The sequence below is a fragment of the Ranitomeya variabilis genome, chromosome 1 (genome assembly GCF_051348905.1).
Source record: "Ranitomeya variabilis isolate aRanVar5 chromosome 1, aRanVar5.hap1, whole genome shotgun sequence".
In the NCBI taxonomy this organism is placed as follows: Eukaryota; Metazoa; Chordata; class Amphibia; order Anura; family Dendrobatidae; genus Ranitomeya; species Ranitomeya variabilis.
In genome coordinates this window covers 924853294-924876113 of record NC_135232.1, presented here as the reverse complement: position 1 = coordinate 924876113, position 22820 = coordinate 924853294, and the positions used below count along the sequence as shown (strand labels likewise).

The following is a 22820-nucleotide window of genomic DNA, read 5'->3' as shown; positions in this document are numbered from 1 at the left end:
TATATCTGTGTTTCCTCCTCATCCTGCCCATTGCCCAGCCACTGCTAGATGAGTCTGCTGGTACATTGACCCAGACCACTACATTCCCCTTGCACTCTACACAGCCAGAATCTGACCCTGCTGAAAGTCAGGTTCCCCTTCCCGCATACTATACCACCTTACACGGGGACAAAGAGGAAGGTGCAGATGAAAGTGCAGGTTCCTTCATCAGGTGGGAGGGCATACTTGTTGGCGACGTCACTGGCACAGGGCCCCTCATAGTACGCAAAAGTGTCTCTGCCAGTGGGAGGCACCACCCACCGTCAAACACCGCCGTACTATGAGGGGCCCTGTGCCAGTGCCAATGCGAACGAGTGGGCCTCCCTGCTTGCTCAGGATCACAGCACTTGCAAAGTTGAAATACTTACCTCTCCCTGCTCCACCGCCGTGACGTATTCCGCGTTTCCTGGGCCCACGAAAATCTTGAGCCAGCCCTACCCCCCACAACTTTAGCCAAATGACCCCCTGTTTTCAATGCCTAACTATTATTATAAAGTAAATTAAGATTGACAAGCTTAAGTAATAAGAATTGATGTTTTTGGCATTAAAATGGGCACTGTAGGTGTTTTCCTGTCCTCCACTCACTGCCGACTTTGATTCCCCATTGACTTGCATTGGGTTTCGTGTTTCGTTCGGCCCCCGACTTTTCGCAATAATCGGCTGATTTCACCCGACCCTACTTTTGACAAAGTCCTCGATCCGAAAAAAGTTAAAGTCGCTCAACTCTAGTCCTCGTAATTCATTGGAAAGGTGGCTACGCTTGAGAGTTAAAGGATGTCTGTCAACCCCAAAACTCAAATTAACCCACTTATACAGTCACCTAAGTGACTTTAGTTTGCATAAAAAGTTTATTATTTTTTGTAAATGAGGGGTCTTCGATGCACCAAAAGCTCCATACACTGTTACACCCCCTCAATTAATGTCATCCACACGTCCACTCTGCCAACAAAGTGAACACTGCCAACATTTTACTACCAATACTGCACCTCCACACTGACACTGTAGGAGCACAGCAAGTGTGCGCGCGCACAGTATAAGTGGGGAAGTGCTGTCATGCCTCTTTCTTGTCTGCAGTGGTCCCTCACTCACAACACACAGGATCACATAGTAACGAGTGGCTGATGCTGACTGGGGAGAGATATGAGAGTACACCTGTTCTGATACTGTGTGTATGCACACTGATTTGGCTCCTGCAGTGTCAGTGTAAGACCAAGAACTCAATTCAGGCAATACTCGCTGTGGGCAAGCAAGTGCTGTCAATCAAGCTAAGGGGAAGTGCAGAGGATGCCACATGTTGGGGCAGAATGGTTCACTGACCTTTGCCCACACCAAGGGTGCTTTGAGGACCCCTCATTTGCATATGTAATAAAACAGTTTTGATATAAAACTAAAGTAGTGAAATCAGTGTAACAGGAATGCTTTTTATAGTGGCTAAGTCTCCTACATGACTGTATAAGTGGTTTAATTTGAGTTTTGTGGGTGACAGACCTTAAAGAAGCACTCCTCTCATCAAAGTTTTTATCCTCTTACTATATTGAAATCATATTATATAGCACAAGGTACTTACAATTTCTCATTTTGCCTTTCCACCCAGCAAATTGTTCTCTTTTCTCTTCCATACCATTGACATTTGCAGTGACTGGTGAGTCATACAGTGAAAATTGACCTCCTGTTTCTACGTAGAGCTTAAAAGGATTAAGCTACTCAGTTTTTAATGATGTGATGTCATAGAACTAGTGGAAAAGAGAATAATTAGCTGGGTAGAAAGGCAAAATGAGCAATTGTAAGTGCACAGTGCTATATAACATGATGACTGCAAATTATTAAGAGGATAAAAGTTTTGATGGGAGGAGGAGTGCTTCTTTGTGAAGATCTGAGGTTGTGGTTGTAATAATCAAGGCAGGTTAATGATGCAACTATTTTTTATTCCTTACATTCATGGTTTTACAATAATTCCAAGTAGATGGCCAAAATGAATTGTCCCCAGTCCACAAGATCCCCTCCCCGGGGCCGATAGTCCCACTGCCCTATACCAGGCGATACTCACTGTCTCCCAACCTTTGGTTGGCCCACAGATTATGTATCTCCCACCAGTATAGTCTGTAGTCACAGTCCATGCTCCTCCAGATGACAAATAACACAGCCGACGCCCATGTATTCAGCATCTACAGTTTTTAAGAAAGGTCTTGAAATCCAGACGACAGATCTTTCAACCGTAGCAGGGGGATCCAGCCCAGCCGGCAACCGATATCCAAAACTCCATAGGCCATCTATTCATGGCTCCAGGACCTCAGCCTAGATCCGCTCGCCTCAACATCACTCCAACAGCCGCCTGACTAATCATGTGGCTTATTTTCTTCCCTCCCCCTTAAACATTTATTTGTAGCTCAAAGAATGAAAAATATTCCATAAGCCCATCACTTGGGACTGCATGCGAGACCCCCTATAGTGAAGGCTCCTCTTGGTCAAGATCCCCATCTCCACAATGGGACTACTGACTGAAAGAACAATGGAATGATTGAGTTCCTTGATTACTACTCTTGGGTTTGGCTTATATATGTATAATATCTAGCTGGCATGTCTTCCTCTGCTTACTGTCAGTGAATGGAAACATTGATTCCTGAGGCTGAAGTGATGAGCAAGCAAATCTCTAATAAAGCACAACAATAATATTGATGCTCCGTGCTGAAAAAAGTCTGCATCCCTTAAAGCCGTGGACTCTGATCTACGTCCATTTGTCTAAGCAAATAAATCAGTAGTCCACTAGATCCACATTGTCATGTAGGTTAAAGGGAACCTGTCACCCCGTTTTTTGAAGATGAGCTAAAAATAGCGTTAAATAGGGGCAGAGCTGGGCGTTACATTAGTGTCTTTGTGTGCCTTTATAACCTACCTAAGCTGCCGAAATACCTTTGTAAAGTCGCCGTTTTCTGCTGTCACTCACGCTGGTCTGGTCATATGGGCGTGGTGACAGCGCTGTTTCTCCCTCAGAAACCTGCTCATCATTACGTTGGTGGCGTAGTGGTGTGCGCATGTCCAAAGCGAAGATCCACTGCCCAGGAGATTCAAAACAGCGCGGTCTTCGCTATTCACCGTTTACCGGTGGGCGCGGCCATCTTTCCTGTGGCCGCGCGTGCGCAGATGGAGCGCTCTGCTGCCCGGGGCTTCAGGAAAATGGCCGCCGCGATCTCCATCTGCGCACGCGCGGAATCCCGCAGCCATTTTCCTGAAGCCCCGGGCAGCAGAGCGCTCCATCTGCGCACGCACGGCCACAGGAAAGATGGCCGCGCCCACCGGTAAACGGCGAATAGCGAAGACCGCGCTGTTTTGAATTTCCTGGGCAGTGGATCTTCGCTTTGGACATGCGCACACACTACGCCACCAACGTAATGATGAGCAGGTTTCTGGGGGAGAAACAGCGCTGTGACCACGCCCATATGACCAGACCAGCGTGAGTGACAGCAGAAAACGGCGACTTTACAAAGGTATTTCGGCAGCTTAGGTAGGTTATAAAGGCACACAAAGACACTAATGTAACGCCCAGCTCTGCCCCTATTTAACGCTATTTTTAGCTCATCTTCAAAAAACGGGGTGACAGGTTCCCTTTAATTTTGCAGCAGTTGGGAGGAATGGGAAGTGCACCCAATGGGCATTTAAACAGGTTGTCACAAAATGGGCTAATGATGTACAACACTAAAATAGGCATTGTTCACTTGTTAAAGCCCCAACATCTCTCGGCCGCTACCCAACTGTCTTTGTTTCCCGTGCTGCAGCAGTGGCATCATTTATTAGTAATATCCCTTAAAAAAGTAAGAAAATTAGGACTAGTAGAGCGCTTCTGCCCCTTGGGTTAATGATTTTATGGGTGACTTCCATTTGTTTCAACACGTTTAGTTCCCCAAAATGCTTGGAAGATAGTAAATGACATGAACAATCGTGGACAGAAATTGAATGACTGTTATAGATCCACTTTATTGTGGCCAGCTGCTATTTCCTTGAGACACATTGCTCCCTTCTGAGAGATGAAAGTTCTAAATGATCACCCCATTTTCATAGTTGCTTTGCTCGTGGTGCCCAGTAAAACTATATGTCTGCTTGTAATTGTGTTGATACGTAAATCTCACATTTTCCTAGGGAGTGGTACTAACATATGGCTTTCATTATCACTAATCTATAATATGTCCACTAACGACAAGGACATAAGTCAATGAACTCCTCACATGTCTGTATAAGTAGCAAGTCGCTACTGCAGTTTAGAGGCTATCTTTTAAAACCTTAAAGGGAAGGTGCCACCAGTTTTCTTGTAGTTTGTTTTTTTGTGAAATTAAGCTTAAAATAATAAATTAAATGTACTAATGCAATGTTTGCACTGTTTGCAAACATTTCTATATGAAAAATATTATATATTTTCTTACAAATATATATATTGACCACTAGGGGGAGCATTTTCCGTTTTAGACCTCAAGCAGCTATAGTAAGACTTACCAGCTTTACTGTTAGCTGGAAAATCTGGGCAGTAACTGCTGACATCAGCATTTCCCTCCCCTTTTGGGTGGTCTAATATCCCTGGGGCAGAATGAAGAGCAGCATCACAGGGCAGAGCCATTTTGTGTGTGACTGCCCTGTGATCTGCTATCACCAGCAGTTAGTGCATCAGAAGCACAGTTAGTTTATGTGGTGTGTATGGAGCAGCATTGTCTGTGCAGAGCTGTCTGTGACTCAGGAGCTCCAGGTCTGCAGTGAATGGCCAGGCATTGTGGAGGGAGGGGAGAGATACATTGTATGGCAGAGACAGGTGTCAGGTGTCACCTCTCTGCAGGCTGGGAATGCAGCTTAATGGAGTGAATGGAGCTCCTGTGATAGAGAGTAAGTGGAGCTGGGCAGAGAGCACTGGGCTATAATAAAATGGCTGCTAGTCACACCTACAGCAGTGAGTTGTGCAGCCCACAGAGGCGTGCCCAGCTCACTGCTAACGCCTCTCCAATGTTAAAGATAGGGTCAGCGCCGGTCTATTATCTCCTATGTCCATGGGGTGCTGTAAAATGACACTGTTAGTGCCCTGCTACTGCTGCAAAACCAAGATATCAGCCCCCAGTTCCTTCTTTAAACACATATAACACACGAAATCTGTTTCACATGCATCTAAAACTTGGTTATAGCAGCATGTTATGCTACATTACAGTGATTTATTAATGATCTACAAACGCGGTACCTTACCTTTAAAGCAAAATAAGATTAGTGATACTTAATTTCGGAAACATTTACAATGAAAAAGTTTGAAATGTAATAACTTGTATATACAGATTAAACAATATGTACCACAGATGTGTCATAGTGGCTATTGTAGCAGGTCATGAAAAAATGTATGTAAGATCTCGTTTAGAGCAATATATATTCAGCCTGTGGCCTGACCTTGTGAGCCATAGACTGCATGTCGACCCATTGTGGCATGTGTGCCAGTGCACATGGGCAATTTCCCACTCAGGCCGATGGTCCATATAGAAAAAATTGCCGCATGTGCTATTCTAGTCCATTTTACGCATCAGAAGAATGTGAGTCAGCTTTGGTGCCTGTTCACAATGCGAACAAGCAACAAGCTTCAAACTGAGCCAGTTAGACATGTCTGGGCCACTTTCCAATGCGCCATCTGGACCCGGCCTGACTGATGGTCAGCTGTATTCAGACCAGTATGCCATGGGCTATGCTGTATCGCGGAGTTTATGTGCAGAATTCACAAAATGCATCTAGCACCAGGCACATGCAACACACGGTCATGTAATTTCTCGGGACTGCACCTGTGTAAAGAAGAGTCTACACCTAATGAACTTCAATCTGTGTTTTGAATGGGTATCGCCGACCACAGAATTAACATTTAGATCAGAAATGTATGTCTTCTATGCAGAAGTCATCCGCACCATTGCTTTAGTTGGCATAAGGGACATTGCTTGATATTGTGGATTAAGTTGTGCATTGTGTATATTAATTTTATGTCTTGTATTATTACAGGTGTCAAAGATGGAAGAACAAATGCCACTGCAGCATCATGTCCAGCAGCCAGATAATCACAGAGTGTCCTTTCACCTTCCTGCCATAGTCACAGATGGTAATCCCCATAGGGAACCATTTATCCAGATCTCTCCAATGCCAGATAATACACTTCTGGCTGTAGGACAAGATGGTGTAATCTCAGTCTGGACGCCAGACCTGAAGTTGAAGAAAAGTCGCTGCATTCTGGTAATGTTACTGAGTCACGAATGATGACCTACTACTGACCTACTAATTACTACTTGGATGAATTGGTTTTCAAAGATAGTCTACCTCTCTATGGGTGATATTGAGGATATGTGATAACGTTCAACACTTTAAGTTTACCTGTTATGTCCAATAATGCTATTATCCTGTAGACGTTGGGTTAATCTGCATGTTAATAGCATTATGAAGGTGCAAGCACTGTTCCTAGGAGAAAATTAACTTTATTTCTCCCTGGAGCCATCAGCTTTCAGTCATGCAGGCATGCCCGAAATAATTAATCACTGTCCCAGCACTGACTGACAGCCATCTCTGTGGTGCATCAGTGAATTCTCGGCTGTCAGTCAGTGACAGGGTGTGCTTATAGCCGCTGCTCTCTGTAGTGTCAGCAGAGGCTGTAATTGCTTCGGCCCGCCTGCATGACTGAAATCCTGTAGCTTCCGGGAGAAAAAAAAAGCTAATTTTCTCCCGGGTGCCGTACTTTCAGCATGGCAGCCGGGCACCTTCATAATACTACTTACATGCAGATTAACCTTATATCTGCAGGTTAATAGCATCATCGTACATGATGACAGGTTCCCTTGTAGTGTTGTAGAATAGAGTGAAAAAACATTGCCAAGACAAGACCGCCAGCGAAGCTGATTCTGAAAAGTGACCGCCAGCCCTTTCCTGAAGCGGCTTTCCTTGGTAAAACTTGACTTCTGCAATGGCATCTATATGACTCAGTGTGCACATAGCCTTAGGACTGAATTAATTGTCAAAAAGCTGGATGGATTTCTCTTGAGATTTTTTTCCACATCAACTCACTGTGAACATATCCAAAAACCTTAAACTATGCATTGGAACTGAAAACTGCTTTTTAAAAAATAGCAAACATTGATTTTATACAGATGTGAGATTTTTACAAAAAAAATTGTTGTGAACATAACCTCACAGATCCTTTCCTATACTCCTAGGTAAAAAAAAAGTATAAAGCACAAAGATAGAGAGTAGATAATTCAATCTCCACTTCTAATCAAGGGTTCACGTCAACTCACTGTGTGTAATTCATTACAATAGCAAAACAAAGAGAGTGTTCGTAAAATATAACCTTTAAAGATATTAAAATAATTGCAGCCGCAATCTCCCTAAATATCCTAAAGTCACCTGTGTCATAGATATACATATGGAACAATACAAAAAAAAGAAAAGGACAACCTATGAGTAAGATAGCAAAAGTATTTGTGGTAGGATAAATGGATGGTAACCAGACAGTGGTCAGTCTCTTTACAGATGTGGTCCGTAAGACCCACCTCAATTAATATAAGGATTAGTCGCCTTTTCCTATCATCATATGGCACAAAAGAGCCACATATCCATACCCAGTAGATAAATACACAGGAGTAAAAATTGGGAACAATCTCAGCCATCTTGAGGTTCAGCGCAGTCGTTGCATATCATATCAGTCCACCTCTCAAAGGTTCCTCATTGTCAGCAGTCCAGTTCTAACCCTATAAATGCCCTTTAAACTGTCATAGCCACCCTGGTTAACCCCAAAGACTCCCGCCCTATCAAGGGCAGTCCACAGAAGGAAGGAAGCCCTAGACTGTCTCTCCAGACATCCGGATGCGCTTCCCGACTTCATGAAGCTCGTAAAAGGAAACAAATGGGAGATGTGTGTAAATATGGCTAAACAGCTGAATATATCTATGTACAGTATTGCACCTGTCTGTGTGTAGTATCCTGCTGAGCGCTCATGTTGGGGAGGGAGGCTCCATAGTAGATGCTGGTTACATGGGAAGCATATCCTGAAGCCTGTATTTAGTTTTACTTTACTACGGAGTCAAAGTGACTGTGACATTACTAATTTAACAGAACATCCACCAATCTAGACACTTTTATGATGCGTTATTAAATTTTACGTATGTTGGGAATTGACTGCCTTCTCAGATATCCTCTATGAGAATTTCCTCACATTCCTTGTGTGCATGGCACCTCTATGTAACTTTAGAGATTTAACATATGTTTTACAGGAGGAGCAGAAACAACCAAACAAGAAAATTAAATGGATTTCTGATTCCACATTGATGCCTCAGTATAACAAATTAATTGTTGGCACTTGGTAAGAATGTTGTCAGGTTACGAGTTTATCATTGTTATATGTTGGTCGCACTGAAATCTTTAGCCCCAGGAGAACCATTTAAAGAGCACCTGTCAGCACGATTTTGTAATGTAAAGCTGTAATGGTGCTGTAATACAGATTCAGTTGATGCCTTTTGTGAAGAAATCCAGGTTGTGGTTCTTCTTTAATCAGCATTTGACGTTTTCTGCTAATTAGATTTCGATGCACTGGGGCCGGACTGTGCACTAGGTCCTCGCCTACATGTCTGTGACTCCCTGCTCCGGTCTGTGAATGACAAGTCACTGCTGAGATTTCAGTGGAGGCAGGTCATCTAGAGACCGGAGCAGGCAAAGGGGCTGGGGAATCACAGTCAGGTAGGAGAACACCCAGTGCACAGTCCGGCCCCTGTGCACCAAAATCAAATTAGCAGAACATTTTGAAATGCTAATTAAAGAGGAACAACAAAGCGGATTTCTTCACCAATGATATAATTGTACTCAGTATTACAGTGCCATTTCAGCCATGTCTTTACTTTACATTACAAAACACCCACAAGTGACCATCTGAAATGTTAGGGGGTTTGGTATCCAATAAACTACTACTGTGCCTTTCTATTTGCAGTGACAGAGAAATTCGCCTTTATGAGCTTTCCAACTTTGAACCATACTGTCAAATTGTTGGTTTTGAGTCAATGCCTCTGCACCTGGGTTACAGGTAATCTCTGCTTGTTTCTTGGCTGTTATCTTTATGTTGGAATACTCCTTACGTGACATAGTGTCGTTATTTCTGATGCTAAAAGTAACAACTTTACCTTTGTTTATCACTATTCTAATTAGACCTTATGTTCTCAAACATGATAGAGAAATAAGAAAAAAACATTTATTTCTGTATTCTGCTTTGGATCTAAAACTGTCAAAATGAAAAGAAACACTTAAGCCTTGATTCATCAAACATTTTCATTAGAATTCTGGCATACCAGAATTTTACCGTATTTTTTTTCGGACCATAAGACGCACCCCAAATTCAGAGGAGGAAAATAGGAAAAAAATGTTTTAACGTGAAATTAGGAGTCTTTCTTATAGTCCAAATTTAGCTTACCAGGGGGGTGACAGAGGTGGTGTGGGGTTACATGAGGCAGTAGTGGGGCAATGCTGTGGGATCCGGGCTAGGAGAAGGGGGTGTCCCAGCAGTGGAAAGCATGACCCATTGACCTCCCGGCAATGGGCTTGAGGAAAATGTCGGCAGTACAAAGCACGAGTGGAGTCCCCGCTGCGCTCATTGATCTACCCTCAGTGGGTTTCATGAAAATGGTGCTGGATGCGGCGCATGTACAGATTGATTTCTCGGCTCATTATTGAGCCGTGGTCTAAATCTGCCCATGTGCCAGCACTTTGTTCCTGAAGCCAACCACTGAGGAATCAATTAGCGTACATCCCTCTCCTCCCAGCCCTGGGCCCGCAGCATCGCCCCATTCCTTCCGCCGACTCTGCCTCCTGTGACCCCGCTCCATCGCCATCGCCCCCATCCGAATGTAAATTACATTCAGACTATAAGACACATCCCCATTTTCCTCCCACATTTAGAGGGGTGGGGGGGTGAGTGCGTCTTATAGTCTGGAAAATACGGTAAGTGCTTGTCCACATGACTCTTTCACTCTCATTCTGCTGCGACACATAGCCCATGTATCAAAAGAATATCCCACACAAAGATGATTAGAAGGCAATGTGTACTAATCAAAAATTCAATTTTATTAAAGTATTGCAAAGTTTAAAAACCATATTGACAGCTTTGGGGAATAGGACAGTATCCCTCTCCCATTACCAATGTTGACATGCGGCAGCAGGTGAACAAACGGGGCACATCCCATAAAAGACATTATCATAGGAAGCATTTACGTCACTATTAATTTGATCCATAATAACATCATATAATTCTTCTATGACAGATATGCATCACTATATTTGTGTAACCTATCTCGCCCCACTCAGTGAAAAGTCCACACCGCTACAATAAATGAAGCACTAACTATGTAAGGTGTTATCATATAACACATAGGCAGTCAGTGGACCGGTATAATTACCTATTCAAAAGTGGAGACTGGAATGTAAGTTCCCCGCTGTCACCTGGACCCGCACGTCTGCCCCGACGCGCGTTTCGGACTCCTTTTTCAAGGGGCCTATGTATCAAAAGGCAAGATGCTAGGGTTTCACATAACCCTAACAAAATAATTGATATCTTTTGTTCATACTATGACAAATTACAATATTAAAGGTCAGTATTCTTTTGGGAAATATATCCATGAAAATTATTTACCACTTCTGGAGCCTGTCACATCTCTGGTGCATTGGATGAAGACATTACAGATGCAAAATTAATTTGAAATTCAATCCACAACCTCAGGCAAATGCCCTGGAATAGGTGGGTTCACGTCAGTATTTTATACATTTTTTAGAGCACATTTGGCTCCTGTAATGGCTAAAACTTTTAATTCATTGGGTGAAAGTACTTCCATTATTACTCAATCATTAGAAGCACATAATAGTGTACTCAGAGCTGGATCCAGGTGTTCGTTGGCCCGGGGCGAAAAAGTCTCAGTGGGCCCCTTTAACATACAGCAGAGAAATATACAGTAGATATAGTACAATGCCAAAGATTTCATTTACTTCTTACATTATATGAGTGATATCTATTGTAAATACTACAATAGATCATAAACTGGCGAATCCTTGCAGCGCACAGTGTGTGCCCTGGGGGGGATTCAAAAGTTTTCATTTTAGACCAGCCAGTATAGCCCTCCATATAGTAATGTGGGGACCGCATAGTCCTCCAAACAGTATTATAGTACCACATTGTCCTCCATAAAGAATGGGCTACACATATTGCTCCATACAGTATGGACCCCATATATTACTCCATATAGAATGGGCCCCATATAATGCTCCATACAGTGTGGGCCCCATATAATGCTCCATACATAAAAAAAAAATCAAATACTCATCTCTCCTTGCTGGCCGCTGGTCCGGATTCCCCAGCGTTGCCGTCTTCCGGCTCTCTGCACTGTGACTGTTCAGAGCAGAGGGCGCACAGAAGTAATGTCATCACACCCTCTAACCTCAGACATTACAGAGTCAGAAAATGCAAAAGACCACTGGAGCTGCAGAGGAACAGGAAGAGGTAAGTATTGCAAGTGCCAGTGCCCTGAGCAAGCGTGGTGGCCCACTTGCGGGTGCTGGTACTGGGCTCCTCCAACTCATGGGCCCCATAGCCAGTGTTCTCGACAGCGAGTGGGCCACCTCACTTGCTCAAAGCCCCTGTACTTGCCTGGGTGCGCAGGGTGGTGATGCCAGCCCAGAGTGTACTTCCTAAACCAGGCAAACATCCCTCATTTATGGCTAATTACAGACCTATTTCCCTATTGAATGTAGACATTAAATTATTCTCAAAAATGTTAGCAGACAGGCTGGCCCCTTTACTTCCTTCCCTTATCAACACAGATCAAGTGGTATTCATTCAAGGTGTAGAGGCAAGAGATAATACCAATAAGACAATGCTTATAATTTCTATGGCTGATTTCAAATCTCTACCCCTTGGCCTTTTATCTGTTGATGCTAAGAAAGCTTTTGATAGGGTTCATTGGGGGTTCACGAAGAAGGCTCTGTGTCAAATTGTTATTGGCCCACGATTTCTGCAGATTATTTTTTTCACTCTACACTGGCCCCACAGCTTGTGTTAGAGTCAATGGAACATTGTCCTCCCCTTTGCGATCTGAAATGGAACTAGACAGGGATGTGCGCTCTCTTCCCCTATTATATGTTATAGTGATGGAACATCTGGCAAATGCCATCAGGAACAACATGAACATACTGTACACGGTATTAAAATATGTTCTGTTAATTACAAACCAGCATTATATGCAGATGATCTCCTGTAATATATCTCCCAACCTCAAATTTCCATACCTTCTTTAATGAAGGAGTTTGATAGATTCGGCTTTCTACACAATTTTAAAGTGAATTACTCAAAATCTGAAGCACTAAATATTTCACTATCTTATGAGGAGGTCACCATATGATGGATAATTTTCCCTTCAGGTGGTAATCAGACACAATAAAATATTATGGGGGGTCTTCATTCTTTCTGACTCCTCTAAACTCTTTACTCTTCACTACCAAACACTTCTCGATTGCAACCTTAAACACCTTGCATCTTATAACAAATTGAAACTTTCCTGGTTCAGAAGGATGAACGCCATGAAATGGAAATTCTGCCTTGTTTCCTATACATTTTTCAAACCACTCTCTCCCTCACAACTTTTTCAGTAAACTCTGCTTTGCCTTGGTTGATTCATCTGGGTTAGATCAAGGCCTAGATAAAGCATGCACACACTAGTTTGTCCCAGATCTATGGGTGGTGCTGGTCTCCCCGATTTCAAATACTATTTCTAAGCCTCCATACTGGTTAATTTCTTGGATTGGCATTTTCACATGGCATCTAAACAGTGGGTTAGGCTTGAACAGGAAGGTTTGCCTATCCTTTTGAGGCATTTCCACTGGCTTTCTCCAGTGACTATTCCTTCATTGAGTCCCAAGGCAGTTCTAAAAATTTGGCGCACACTTTTAAAAGAAACTGCCTCTCTAGGACTCTTAATCCTCTTATACCACTATTCTCCAATCTTTCTTTTCAAACTGGATACCTTCTCTGAGATTTTTCTCAGCTGGAGAGCTATGGAGGACACCCGTTTACATCATGTACTCAATGGCGATAAATTACCCTCATTAAATTCTCTTCATGCTCAGTTCCCATCCAAGAAACTCTTATTTGAATATTTACAACTGCACTCCTTGGTTTCCCCTCAGGGTGCAGACTGTTCATTTCAGTCCACACCCACCTTTTTTGAAAATTTGTTATTGCAGAAATCTTTGTATGATCATGCAATCTCTCTACAATTGTCTGATAAGAGAAGGTAATTTAATAAAACTGGGTTTTCGAGAGGCATGGAAAAGCGAACAGGATGTTGTAATTTCTTCATCAGATTGGGAAAAATGATTCTTTTTCGCTCATAAACTCTCTGTTGCTTGCAGTGCTCTGGAAAAAAATTCAAAATTCTCACAATATGGTATCATTACCTGTCAAAGTTGCATAACATTATTCCCTCAGTCCCTTACACATGCTGGCGTTGCAATCAAGAAAAAGGTACTATGCTCCACATCTGGTGGGATTGCACTAAAATTAAACCTTTTTGGGAGAAAGTGTTTTCAGCCTATCATCTTGTTACTGGCAGTAGAGTTGTAAACGGTCTTCAGATACCTCTTTTTTCCAGTTTACTCTCTTCAAAAGGCTCCCCAAAAAAGATATACTTTGCTTTTTTTAATGGTAGCCCGCTCAGTGATTCCACAACATTGAATGTTGACCCAAATGCCTACCATAACTGAATGGTACATGGTAATGGTTATTATTTGTTTTATGGAGGAAGCTCTAGGCACTCAAATACCTTTCGAAGAACCTGGAGTCTTTGGCTTTTGTTTCAGGACTCATCAGATTTTCAAAATAGATTTCAGCAAATGCTGCGTGGTCTTTTGGCAGAAGTAGATTGTTGCTGTGTGACTAGTGTGACATGTTCTCTGCATATTGATTCTCTTGCCTCCCCTCATCTTTCCTCCCCCCGTTTTCCTATACTCACTTCTCTTTGGAATTACTGTTTGGTCCGTGATTTGTATTATAGTCTAATATAAAAGCATATTGAATCTAGTGTCAGCTCTCTTTATAATTGGTAATTTCTCAACCTGAAATGTACTGTTGGACTTTCAAACAGGAAAATTACCCCAAACACACCTCAAAATCCGCAAAGGTATGGTTTCAGAAGAATTCCTGGAAGATTCTTGAGTGGAATGTCACAGTTACCTGATGTGAACCCCATAGGCAATCATTGGTGGGGTTTGAAGAAGGTGGTTGCAGGTCACAAACACAAGAATATTAGTGAACTGTAGACCATTGCCATGAGAAATCAGCAAAGATTCCTCAGGAACACTGCCAGAGAGGCTAATGTCTGACTATGCATCAAATGTGTATTAGCTACCAACAGCCAAAGGGGTTCTACTAAGTACTAAAAACGCTTGTAATGAAGGGGTTGACTGCAGTCATCAATAAAGTGGCATATTGTGCTGAATTTGGATAAACCTATGTTATATTCATTACATTGAGACATTTAAATTGTTCTTATTTGATTCATTTATTGCAAACAACCTAAAGTTTGTACATTTTGCTCATAAACTTTATTTGATTGTATTTATACAAGAAAGAAACCTTGCAATATACTTAGATTTGCCATTCTGCTAATGTACCCACTGTGAGTTCCTATCATTGTGATTAGATCTGGGCATGATACTAATATAACCAGCTGCCATTTTTAACTATCGTAACATAAACAATTAGGAACCTCTCCACTTACAGCCATTTTTAAAATGTTTTCTTATTTTAGTCTCCGTGATGCAGACGAGTGTATCATTTACTTTGGTGATGAGCAAGTAAGTCATTATTCTGAGTGCTTTATACATACAACAAGGGCTGATTAATAAAAGTGGACATTATATATTACTAGAAATAGGCCCGATGCTATCGCATCGGGAGTGCGGTAAAGTGAACATCTGTGTATGGTTAGTGGTGCTGACAGGAGCAGCGGACATGTCTCACACCGTTTGCGCTTTCCATCATAACTGTTCTATATCATCCCTCTGCATCTTTGTATTGTATGTGTTTGGTCATTGTACCTCTTTCACCCCTTGTGCACTGTTTCTTCCTTGTTGTGTGCTGTATTTTCGTATATGGTGTAGTGTTTCTTGAGCGGTGTTCGCTATGTGATGTCTCCCCTGTGTGCGGATCCATAAGCAGTGCCTCAGTGGTATGAGGCATGTACGTACCAGTAGTAGAGAGTACCTGCGTGTCTCAGATAGTAGACACAATTGTTATACAGTATGGGACTGTGTTGAATTTGCTGCTGGCTGAGATTAAAAAAATAATGTATATATTGGCGTGGTACTGGCTTTCTTTGTGCCGTAATGGTGATGAGGCCAAATATTTTTAGTTATTTGTTTGTTACAGTTAAAATGGCAAATCCAGAAGCAGTGCCTCAGTGGTATGAACTATGTACATACCAGTAGTAGACAGTATTTTTGTGTCTCAGACAGTAGACAAAATTGATACACAGTATGGGACTGTGGAGAAGTTTGTGCTGTGTGAGGTAATCAAAAATCGTAAGTCAGCATGTGCGGTTACACCGCACAGTTATGGCTGTTACTGGGAATAGCAGTGACGTATATATCTGTCACTTGCGCAGCCGCAGTTCGAGGCCGTAAGGCTGTCACTGTGGCTGCACAAGTAAAACATAGATGTCACCACTATTCCCCACGTAGGCACAGTAACAGCCGCGCCCTTACCACGCATGCGGCCACAAACTGCGCCTGCGCAAGTGACATACACATCACCGCTATTCCCGCGCATGCATAGTAACGACGCGGCTGTTACTGCGCCTACGTGGGAATAGCGGAGACTTGTATGTCACTGGCGCAGACGCAAGTGACCCTGCCGCGGTGCCTTATGGGATTCGGGGACAGCGGCTGGAAGTCCCAACTAGCAATTATATATGTAGATTTACTTTAAAATGAATATTCGATAAGTGGTAAGGTAATTCACAATGCAGTTTATTTACTAGTCTTCAGTATGTATTAATGAGTATAACCGTTGTGTTATAGGGCTGCATCAACATTATTATAGTGCCATTCATGGCAGAAACTCTCAGGTAAGTAGTGTGGGGATATATCAAGATATTATTTGTTTCTGATTACTTTCATTTGGGGTTGTCCAGGAATTTGATAATGATGGTCATCAATATGAGAGGTCCAACACCATGCACGATTACCAGTCCACTGTTTGCAGGTCCCGCATCGATCAGAAGTAAGCAATATACAGAGCTAGAACTCCACAGATCCGAACACTCAGTAGTGGCCGTTCTCAAGTACTTGAATTCAACTCCCAGCTTCTTAGGAGGGTAGTACATAAGGATAGGCTATCAGTATTAAAGTCCTGGACAACCCCTTTAAATCATATAATGCTGACTATAAGTATTAATTAACTTCATATAATTTATTTTTGTCAAATAAAAAAGGAACTGGACAAAATATCAGGTTGTGGATGAAATTCCCAGTATTGCAATAGATCACATTACAGAGCTGAAGAATGTGAAATATATACGTTGGAAGGTACATAACGATTGGGTTACACAGGTAAGATCATTTACAGTATCTGTCTGTATTATCCAGTTTCTTTTATTAGAAAGCCTCCATATGAGGGGGTGTCCACACTTTGGAAAATATCCTGTTTGTGATACCAGTCGCCTACTAAGGTCTAATCAGACCCATGGCTGGAACTATTAGCAATGAGCTGCGGTCTTCTGAGGCAAAGATGTTCTTATATTATAATATAGTGTGTAAAATTAATAAAGGAGTCAGGGTATGTTTCACAAACTGCCTTTTCACATAACTCGGTTTCTACTCATCCACCTCGCTTCCAAAGCGATGGCTTTTCTTGATGAAAAAATGGTATTTGAGGAATTATCACTGTCTGTACTATTATTATTATTGTACATTTATATAGCGCCATTTATTCCATGGCGCTATACATGTGAAAGGGGCAAATATAGACAAGCACAATAAACATGAGCAATACAAGGCACACACAAGTACAGAAGGAGAGAAGACCCTGCCCGCGAGGGCTCACAGTCTACAGGGGATGGGTGAGGATACACTAGGAGAGGGTAGAGCTGGTCGTGCGGCGGCTCAGCAGACTAAGGATCACTGCAGGTTGTAGGCTTGTCGGAAGAGGTGGGTCATCAGGTTCTTTTTGAAGGTTTCCATGGTAGGCGAGAGTCGGATGTGTTGGTGTAGAGAGTTCCAGAGTATGGGGACAGCACGAGAGAAGTCTTGGATGCGGTTGTGGGAAGAAGAGATAAGAGGGGATCTTGAGAAGAACGAAGGTTGCATGTGGGTAAGTACTGGGAGACCATGTCACAGATGTATGGAGGAGACAGGTTGTGGATGGCTTTGTATGTCATAGTTAGGGTTTTGAACTGGAGCCGCTGAACAGTAGGAAGCCAGTGAAGGGCTTGGCAGAGAGGAGAGGCTGGGAAATAACGGGGAGACAGGTGGATTAGTCGGGCAGCAGAGTGTAGGATGGATTGGAGTGGTGCCAGAGTGCAAGAGGGGAAGCCAGAGAGTAGGAGGTTGCAGTAATCGAGGTGGGAGATGATAAGGGCGTGCACTAGCGTTTTTATGGTTTCATGGTCAAGGAATGCACGGATCCGGGAAATATTTTTGAGTTTAGCTGCTGAGAGGAAAAATCAGACATTTGTTATCAACTGCATACTAAGCCTATGGGTGTTCCTAATTTAACCAACTTGTACAATATTAGAATTACTTTTTGAAGTTGGGATCCTCTCTAAAGAGACACTAAAATCACCCATGATTAGACTGGACCACCAGGAGATTCAGCCATTCGGCACAATGTAAGACACGCTTTCCCTTCCCATTCCTTTATGGCCTTGTTCAGACATCTGTTTTTCACGTATGTGTTCTAGCTGTGATTTTCAGTCAATGGGGCTGTTAACATGTCTGTGTTCTTTTTCACTTACTATGTTGTAGAGGTCAGCCAGGGCCATAGTCGTGGCGGAGGTCATCATGCTAGGTGTGCCCTGACCTCCCTCCACATATAAATCGCGTTTCACTTTTAGCTAACTTGTTTCTCCGCACACTGCGCTGTTGGGGTTCTTCCTTGGTGCTCAAGGGTCCCCTTTGGCCATTTGTGTAATAACAGAGACACAGTCCAGTAGTAACTCATAATGCAGAACTTTACTTTCAAAATTTCACAGTAAATCCAGGTTCAACACAGCATTCTCAGCAGAGTTTACATTACACGTCATTACAGATTTCCCTTTGCTTTTCAGCCTGTCACACAGCTCGAGATCAGGTCGTACCGCAATGTACGTTGTCTCGGTGTCCTCCCTGTTTAGGTTCACTTCCACTGGGTGTTCCTTCAGCCGTTTCACCCTGGATCTGAGGGCATCTACGCAGGCTAGAACCTGACACATGGTGAGCGACCCGCCTGTCTGTCCTGCCGTGTCCACCTTTTTACTTCCATCCGTGAAGCCCAAGCTTCTGCAATACCTGCAGCTGCATATGTGCAGTTTCCCATACACTGGATGTCTGGGCACTCTTGTGATCAATGTTATGGGGTATATATTTTACTCTTGGGCACTTAAGCCCTTCTGAGCTTTATGGGCGCCCAGGCCCTTCTGACTCTAAACAGGAAGCTCCATTCCTTTTACTACCATGACCCCTCCCACATTAACTATTTACACTGATTCGGAGCATTGCTAGTTTATGTGTACAAAATGCCCCCCATCTAGTGGCCCAATATGTGTACTGTGCTCTCCCTGCATACCATACATTTGGTACAGCCACAGGAACATTAAAATACGTACATTCAATATCTATATCTATATATATTGCAGCATTAAATATATATTTTAACAGCAGTACGAGACAACGTATATACATTTACACATACTCCAACCTGGGACATGTTCGGGGCTCAGGACGCTACTGCGACCCCCTTACAATGTGACTGTGCAAAAATCAGGGAGACATGCCCTTTTTAACTGACATCACAGATGAAAAGTCCTAATACGGGTTTGTGAAAGCCATGGACAACACAGGGATGGCATCAGTATGAAGTCTGCATGCTGTCCGTGGTTAACATTGTAATGAATAGGAGAAAGTTTGTAATTTATTTATTTATCCATCCGTGAAAATCACTGATGAATCACTGATGGTAAAAACTGATACACGGCCCAAACACTGATGCAACCTAGATGTAAGACACTGATAACGATCGTACTGGTTTTTTTGTTGCACATGAATAATCAGAGACGTCTGAATGAGGCCTATGTTGATTAATATTACTGATGAACTTAAAGATGGACTAGCACAAGTCTTGTATGGATGATTAATCTGGTGGGCTCTTGGTACCAAGCTCAATAATAGTTATAGTTACAACGTTTTTTTTCAAGCACAGAATAAAATTTACAAATCATGTGTTAATAGAATTAACCCTACTTTTCATACTGCTGCATTTCTTGTTTATCTGCAGATCAGATATGTTCAGTCGATTGAATCAATCATTTCAAGTTCCAATGATGATTACTCAGCTCTTATAATAGGTAGGTTGATGTTATACAAGGGATCACGTTAAGCAGGGCTGCTCAACCTACTGTCCTTGTTGCCTCTTATGTGAGGTCCTCATCTATCTGGTCAGAGACATGCGTGATAGTATGTGGTGGCTGCTCATATGCATCTTCCATGTTAGGGAGTAGAGGAGTATCAGGTAGCCCTGTAAGGATGGCCAACTATTAATGGTGCACTGTTTGACCATGTCTGGGACCATGTCTTCATCTAGTTATGGAGTAGACGAAGTAAAGAAGTGGCCGTACATGAGTGCTGCCATAATCATTGTAATTCATGGGAAAAGGGAAAAGCTAAACTGTCAGCAATTCACATAAACTATTATAGAGAAAGCTCAATCTATGGTATGGTCCATTCTGGATTGTGAACAAGACAGAAAAAGACCTCCATTTGCTACGTGGAAATCTTAAAATGGAAGCAGCACCTATTATATATTTATATTTAGGTGTTTATGATTCTTTATTGTTGCCTACAAGGTTGGGTAAATCAGACAATGTGGTTCTTAGACCAAAAAAGTTTGTGCTTCCCAGACTATATGACTATATACAGGTGCTTCTCACAAAATTAGAATATCATCAAAAAGTTAATTTATTTCAGTTCTTCAATACAAAAAGTGAACCTTGTATTACAACCAATGAAAACCCAAAAGTCGTTTTCTCAGTAAATTAGAATAATTAACAAAAAACACCTGCAAAGGCTTTCTAAGCGTTTAAAAAGGTCCCTTAGTCTGTTTCAGTAGGCTCCACAATCATGGAGAAGACTGCTGACTTGACAGATGTCCAGAAGGCAGTCATTAACACACTCCACAAAGAGGGTAAGCCACAAAAGATCATTGCTAAAGAAGCTGGCTGTTCACAGAGTGCTTTATCCTAGCATATTAATGGAAAGTTGAGTACAAGGAAAACGTGTGGTAGAAAAAGGTGCACAAGCAACTGGGATAACCGCAGCCTTGAATGGTTTGTTAAGAAAAGGTCGTTGAAAAATTTGGGGAAGATTCACAAGCAGTGGACTGCTGCTGGAGTCATTGCTTCAAAAGCCACCACACACAGACGCATCCAGGACATGGGCTACAAGTGTCGCATTCCTTGTGTCAAGCCACTCATGACCAATAGACAACGCCAAAAACGTCTTACCTGGACAAGGAGAAAAAGAACTGGACTGTAGCTTTTTGGAGATGGAAGTTTCATTTTCCAGCAGGACTTGGCACCTGTCCACACTGCCAAAAGTACCAATACCTGGTTTAAAAACAACAGTATCGGGGGGCGTGGCTATGTAGCTGGAGCGAGCAGACGCACTTGGCTGGAGCTCCTAATATCCTGCTATTATCCGGGCACATTAACCCCCTTAAAAGTGGAATAATCACCACCTACGGTTCTCCTGAGGCACCGGGAGGTGAGCAGCTGCAGCGGGTGGTATTCCAAGGCTGGAGGACGGCTTGGGACCCGAGGGAACCTGTGAGTGCAGCGGGACACACGAGGCGGCGACCATCTTTGTGGGCGCGCGCCCAGGAGATCACAGAGCGGCGCAACTTTTAACAGTACCGCTGGGACTTCAGCGTACCTGGGCGGCTCTGCAGCATAGTCCGACGGCACTGGAGATTGGAGGAGTGGATCGGCGGTACTGGAGAGAGGCGGCAGACATTCTGCAGGTGCGCACTCAGACAGGAGGAGTTGCTGCACTAAGCATTATCCGGGCAGCGCTTCAGGGGAGGTGACCGTTACTGGCATTCATTAATTATATAGTGGGGATTATCGGTGTGTGCCCTGAAATATTGGCCCCGGTCTTCCCCCCAGTCTGAAGACATCTCCCTCTGTCGGCGCTAAAGATTTGGAGGGCTTGGCACCCCTCCTTGCTGCTGTCTCCGTGGGGCTGCGACCCTTCTCCTCCCCCCTGGTGCACTAAGTTTACTTATTTCAACTGATTAGACACTGCTGCATATAACCTGACCCATTGTGATTAGGGGCATCCCGCCTGTCTCGTGACCCCTCACAACCACCATATTGCCTTCCACCTCAAAGAGTCATGCAGCATTCAAAGGGTTCGGCAACCGCCGACAAATTGAAAAAATATGCCAGAGAAGACCCCCCTGATGGTGGTCGGAACCTTAGGAACAGTTCCTCACTAGCGCCACGTAAGGGCCGTCCATCAGATAGTAATGAGGAGGGGGTACAGGAAGAATTAACTCTTAAACGAGCCTCTGAACAATTAATGCAAGCTATCTCCTTGACCAGATCTGCTCTTACAGAAAAGATAGAGGACGTGCATACTGAGGTGGGCCGTCTGAGACATGATATGCAAAGTATGGGAGGTCGCATTACGGAGGTGGAAACAAGAGTTTCTCAGATGGAGGATGTTATTCCCCCATGGAGGCCAAATTGACAAAGGTGGCTGGCTCCATTAATGCTTGGAAACAGAAAGCAGATGATCTGGAAAATAGAATACGACGAAATAACATCCGGATTGTTGGTCTACCAGAACGTTCTGAGGGCCAGCACCCTGAAGAATTTTTGGAAGACTGGCTAAAATCCTCCTTGGGGGGTGAATTCTCCTCAACTTTCTCCGTGGAGAGAGCCCACAGGGTTCCCACGAGACCTCTTCCCCCCCGGAGCCCCCCCGAGGCCTCTCTTGGCGCGCCTTCTCAACGGTAAAGATAGAGACGCTATCCTGCGTCTAGCAAGGCAGAAAAGCCCTATTAAATTTCACAATGCTACCATTTCAATCTTCCCGGATTTTTCGGTGGAGCTTCAGAAACAAAGGGCACGTTTTATCGATATAAAGAAACAACTCAGAGATTGCAATGTCATATATTCCATGATATACCCTGCTAGATTGCGAGTGGTCTATGAGGGTACCTCTGTGTTTTTTACTGACCCAGAAGAGGCGGTTGAATGGCTGCGAACCCACGGTGCGGCCAATGCAAAATAATTCTAAAATATTTGTGCTATTAATCACGAAATGGAGCTTCCAAGGAAGGCGTCGAATTTATCAACAATATCGGACGCTGATTTCAGTGAGGATATCCCCGTTTTTTCTTGTCTATAGGAGTATGGGACTTCACTCCTACACTGTTTGGTTTTTTTATACACTGTTTCTATCTTATAGTTTTGTTCAAACTTGTTCTACAAAAAATTGCTGCCAAG

General features: G+C 43.2%; 1 protein-coding gene across 1 annotated transcript in view; it reads left to right on the top strand.

Moving 5' to 3' along the window:
- The window catches only part of LOC143790331 (cilia- and flagella-associated protein 337-like), a 94867-nt gene that overhangs the window by 3065 nt on the left and 68982 nt on the right, over positions 1–22820 (top strand). Inside the window, exons 2-8 of the mRNA XM_077279108.1 lie at positions 6046–6273; positions 8301–8389; positions 9011–9103; positions 14868–14913; positions 16138–16184; positions 16551–16668; positions 19589–19658. Of these exons, the coding sequence (XP_077135223.1) occupies positions 6055–6273; positions 8301–8389; positions 9011–9103; positions 14868–14913; positions 16138–16184; positions 16551–16668; positions 19589–19658 (682 nt within the window). The 5' untranslated portion in view covers positions 6046–6054. The remainder of the gene's footprint in view (positions 1–6045; positions 6274–8300; positions 8390–9010; positions 9104–14867; positions 14914–16137; positions 16185–16550; positions 16669–19588; positions 19659–22820) is intronic.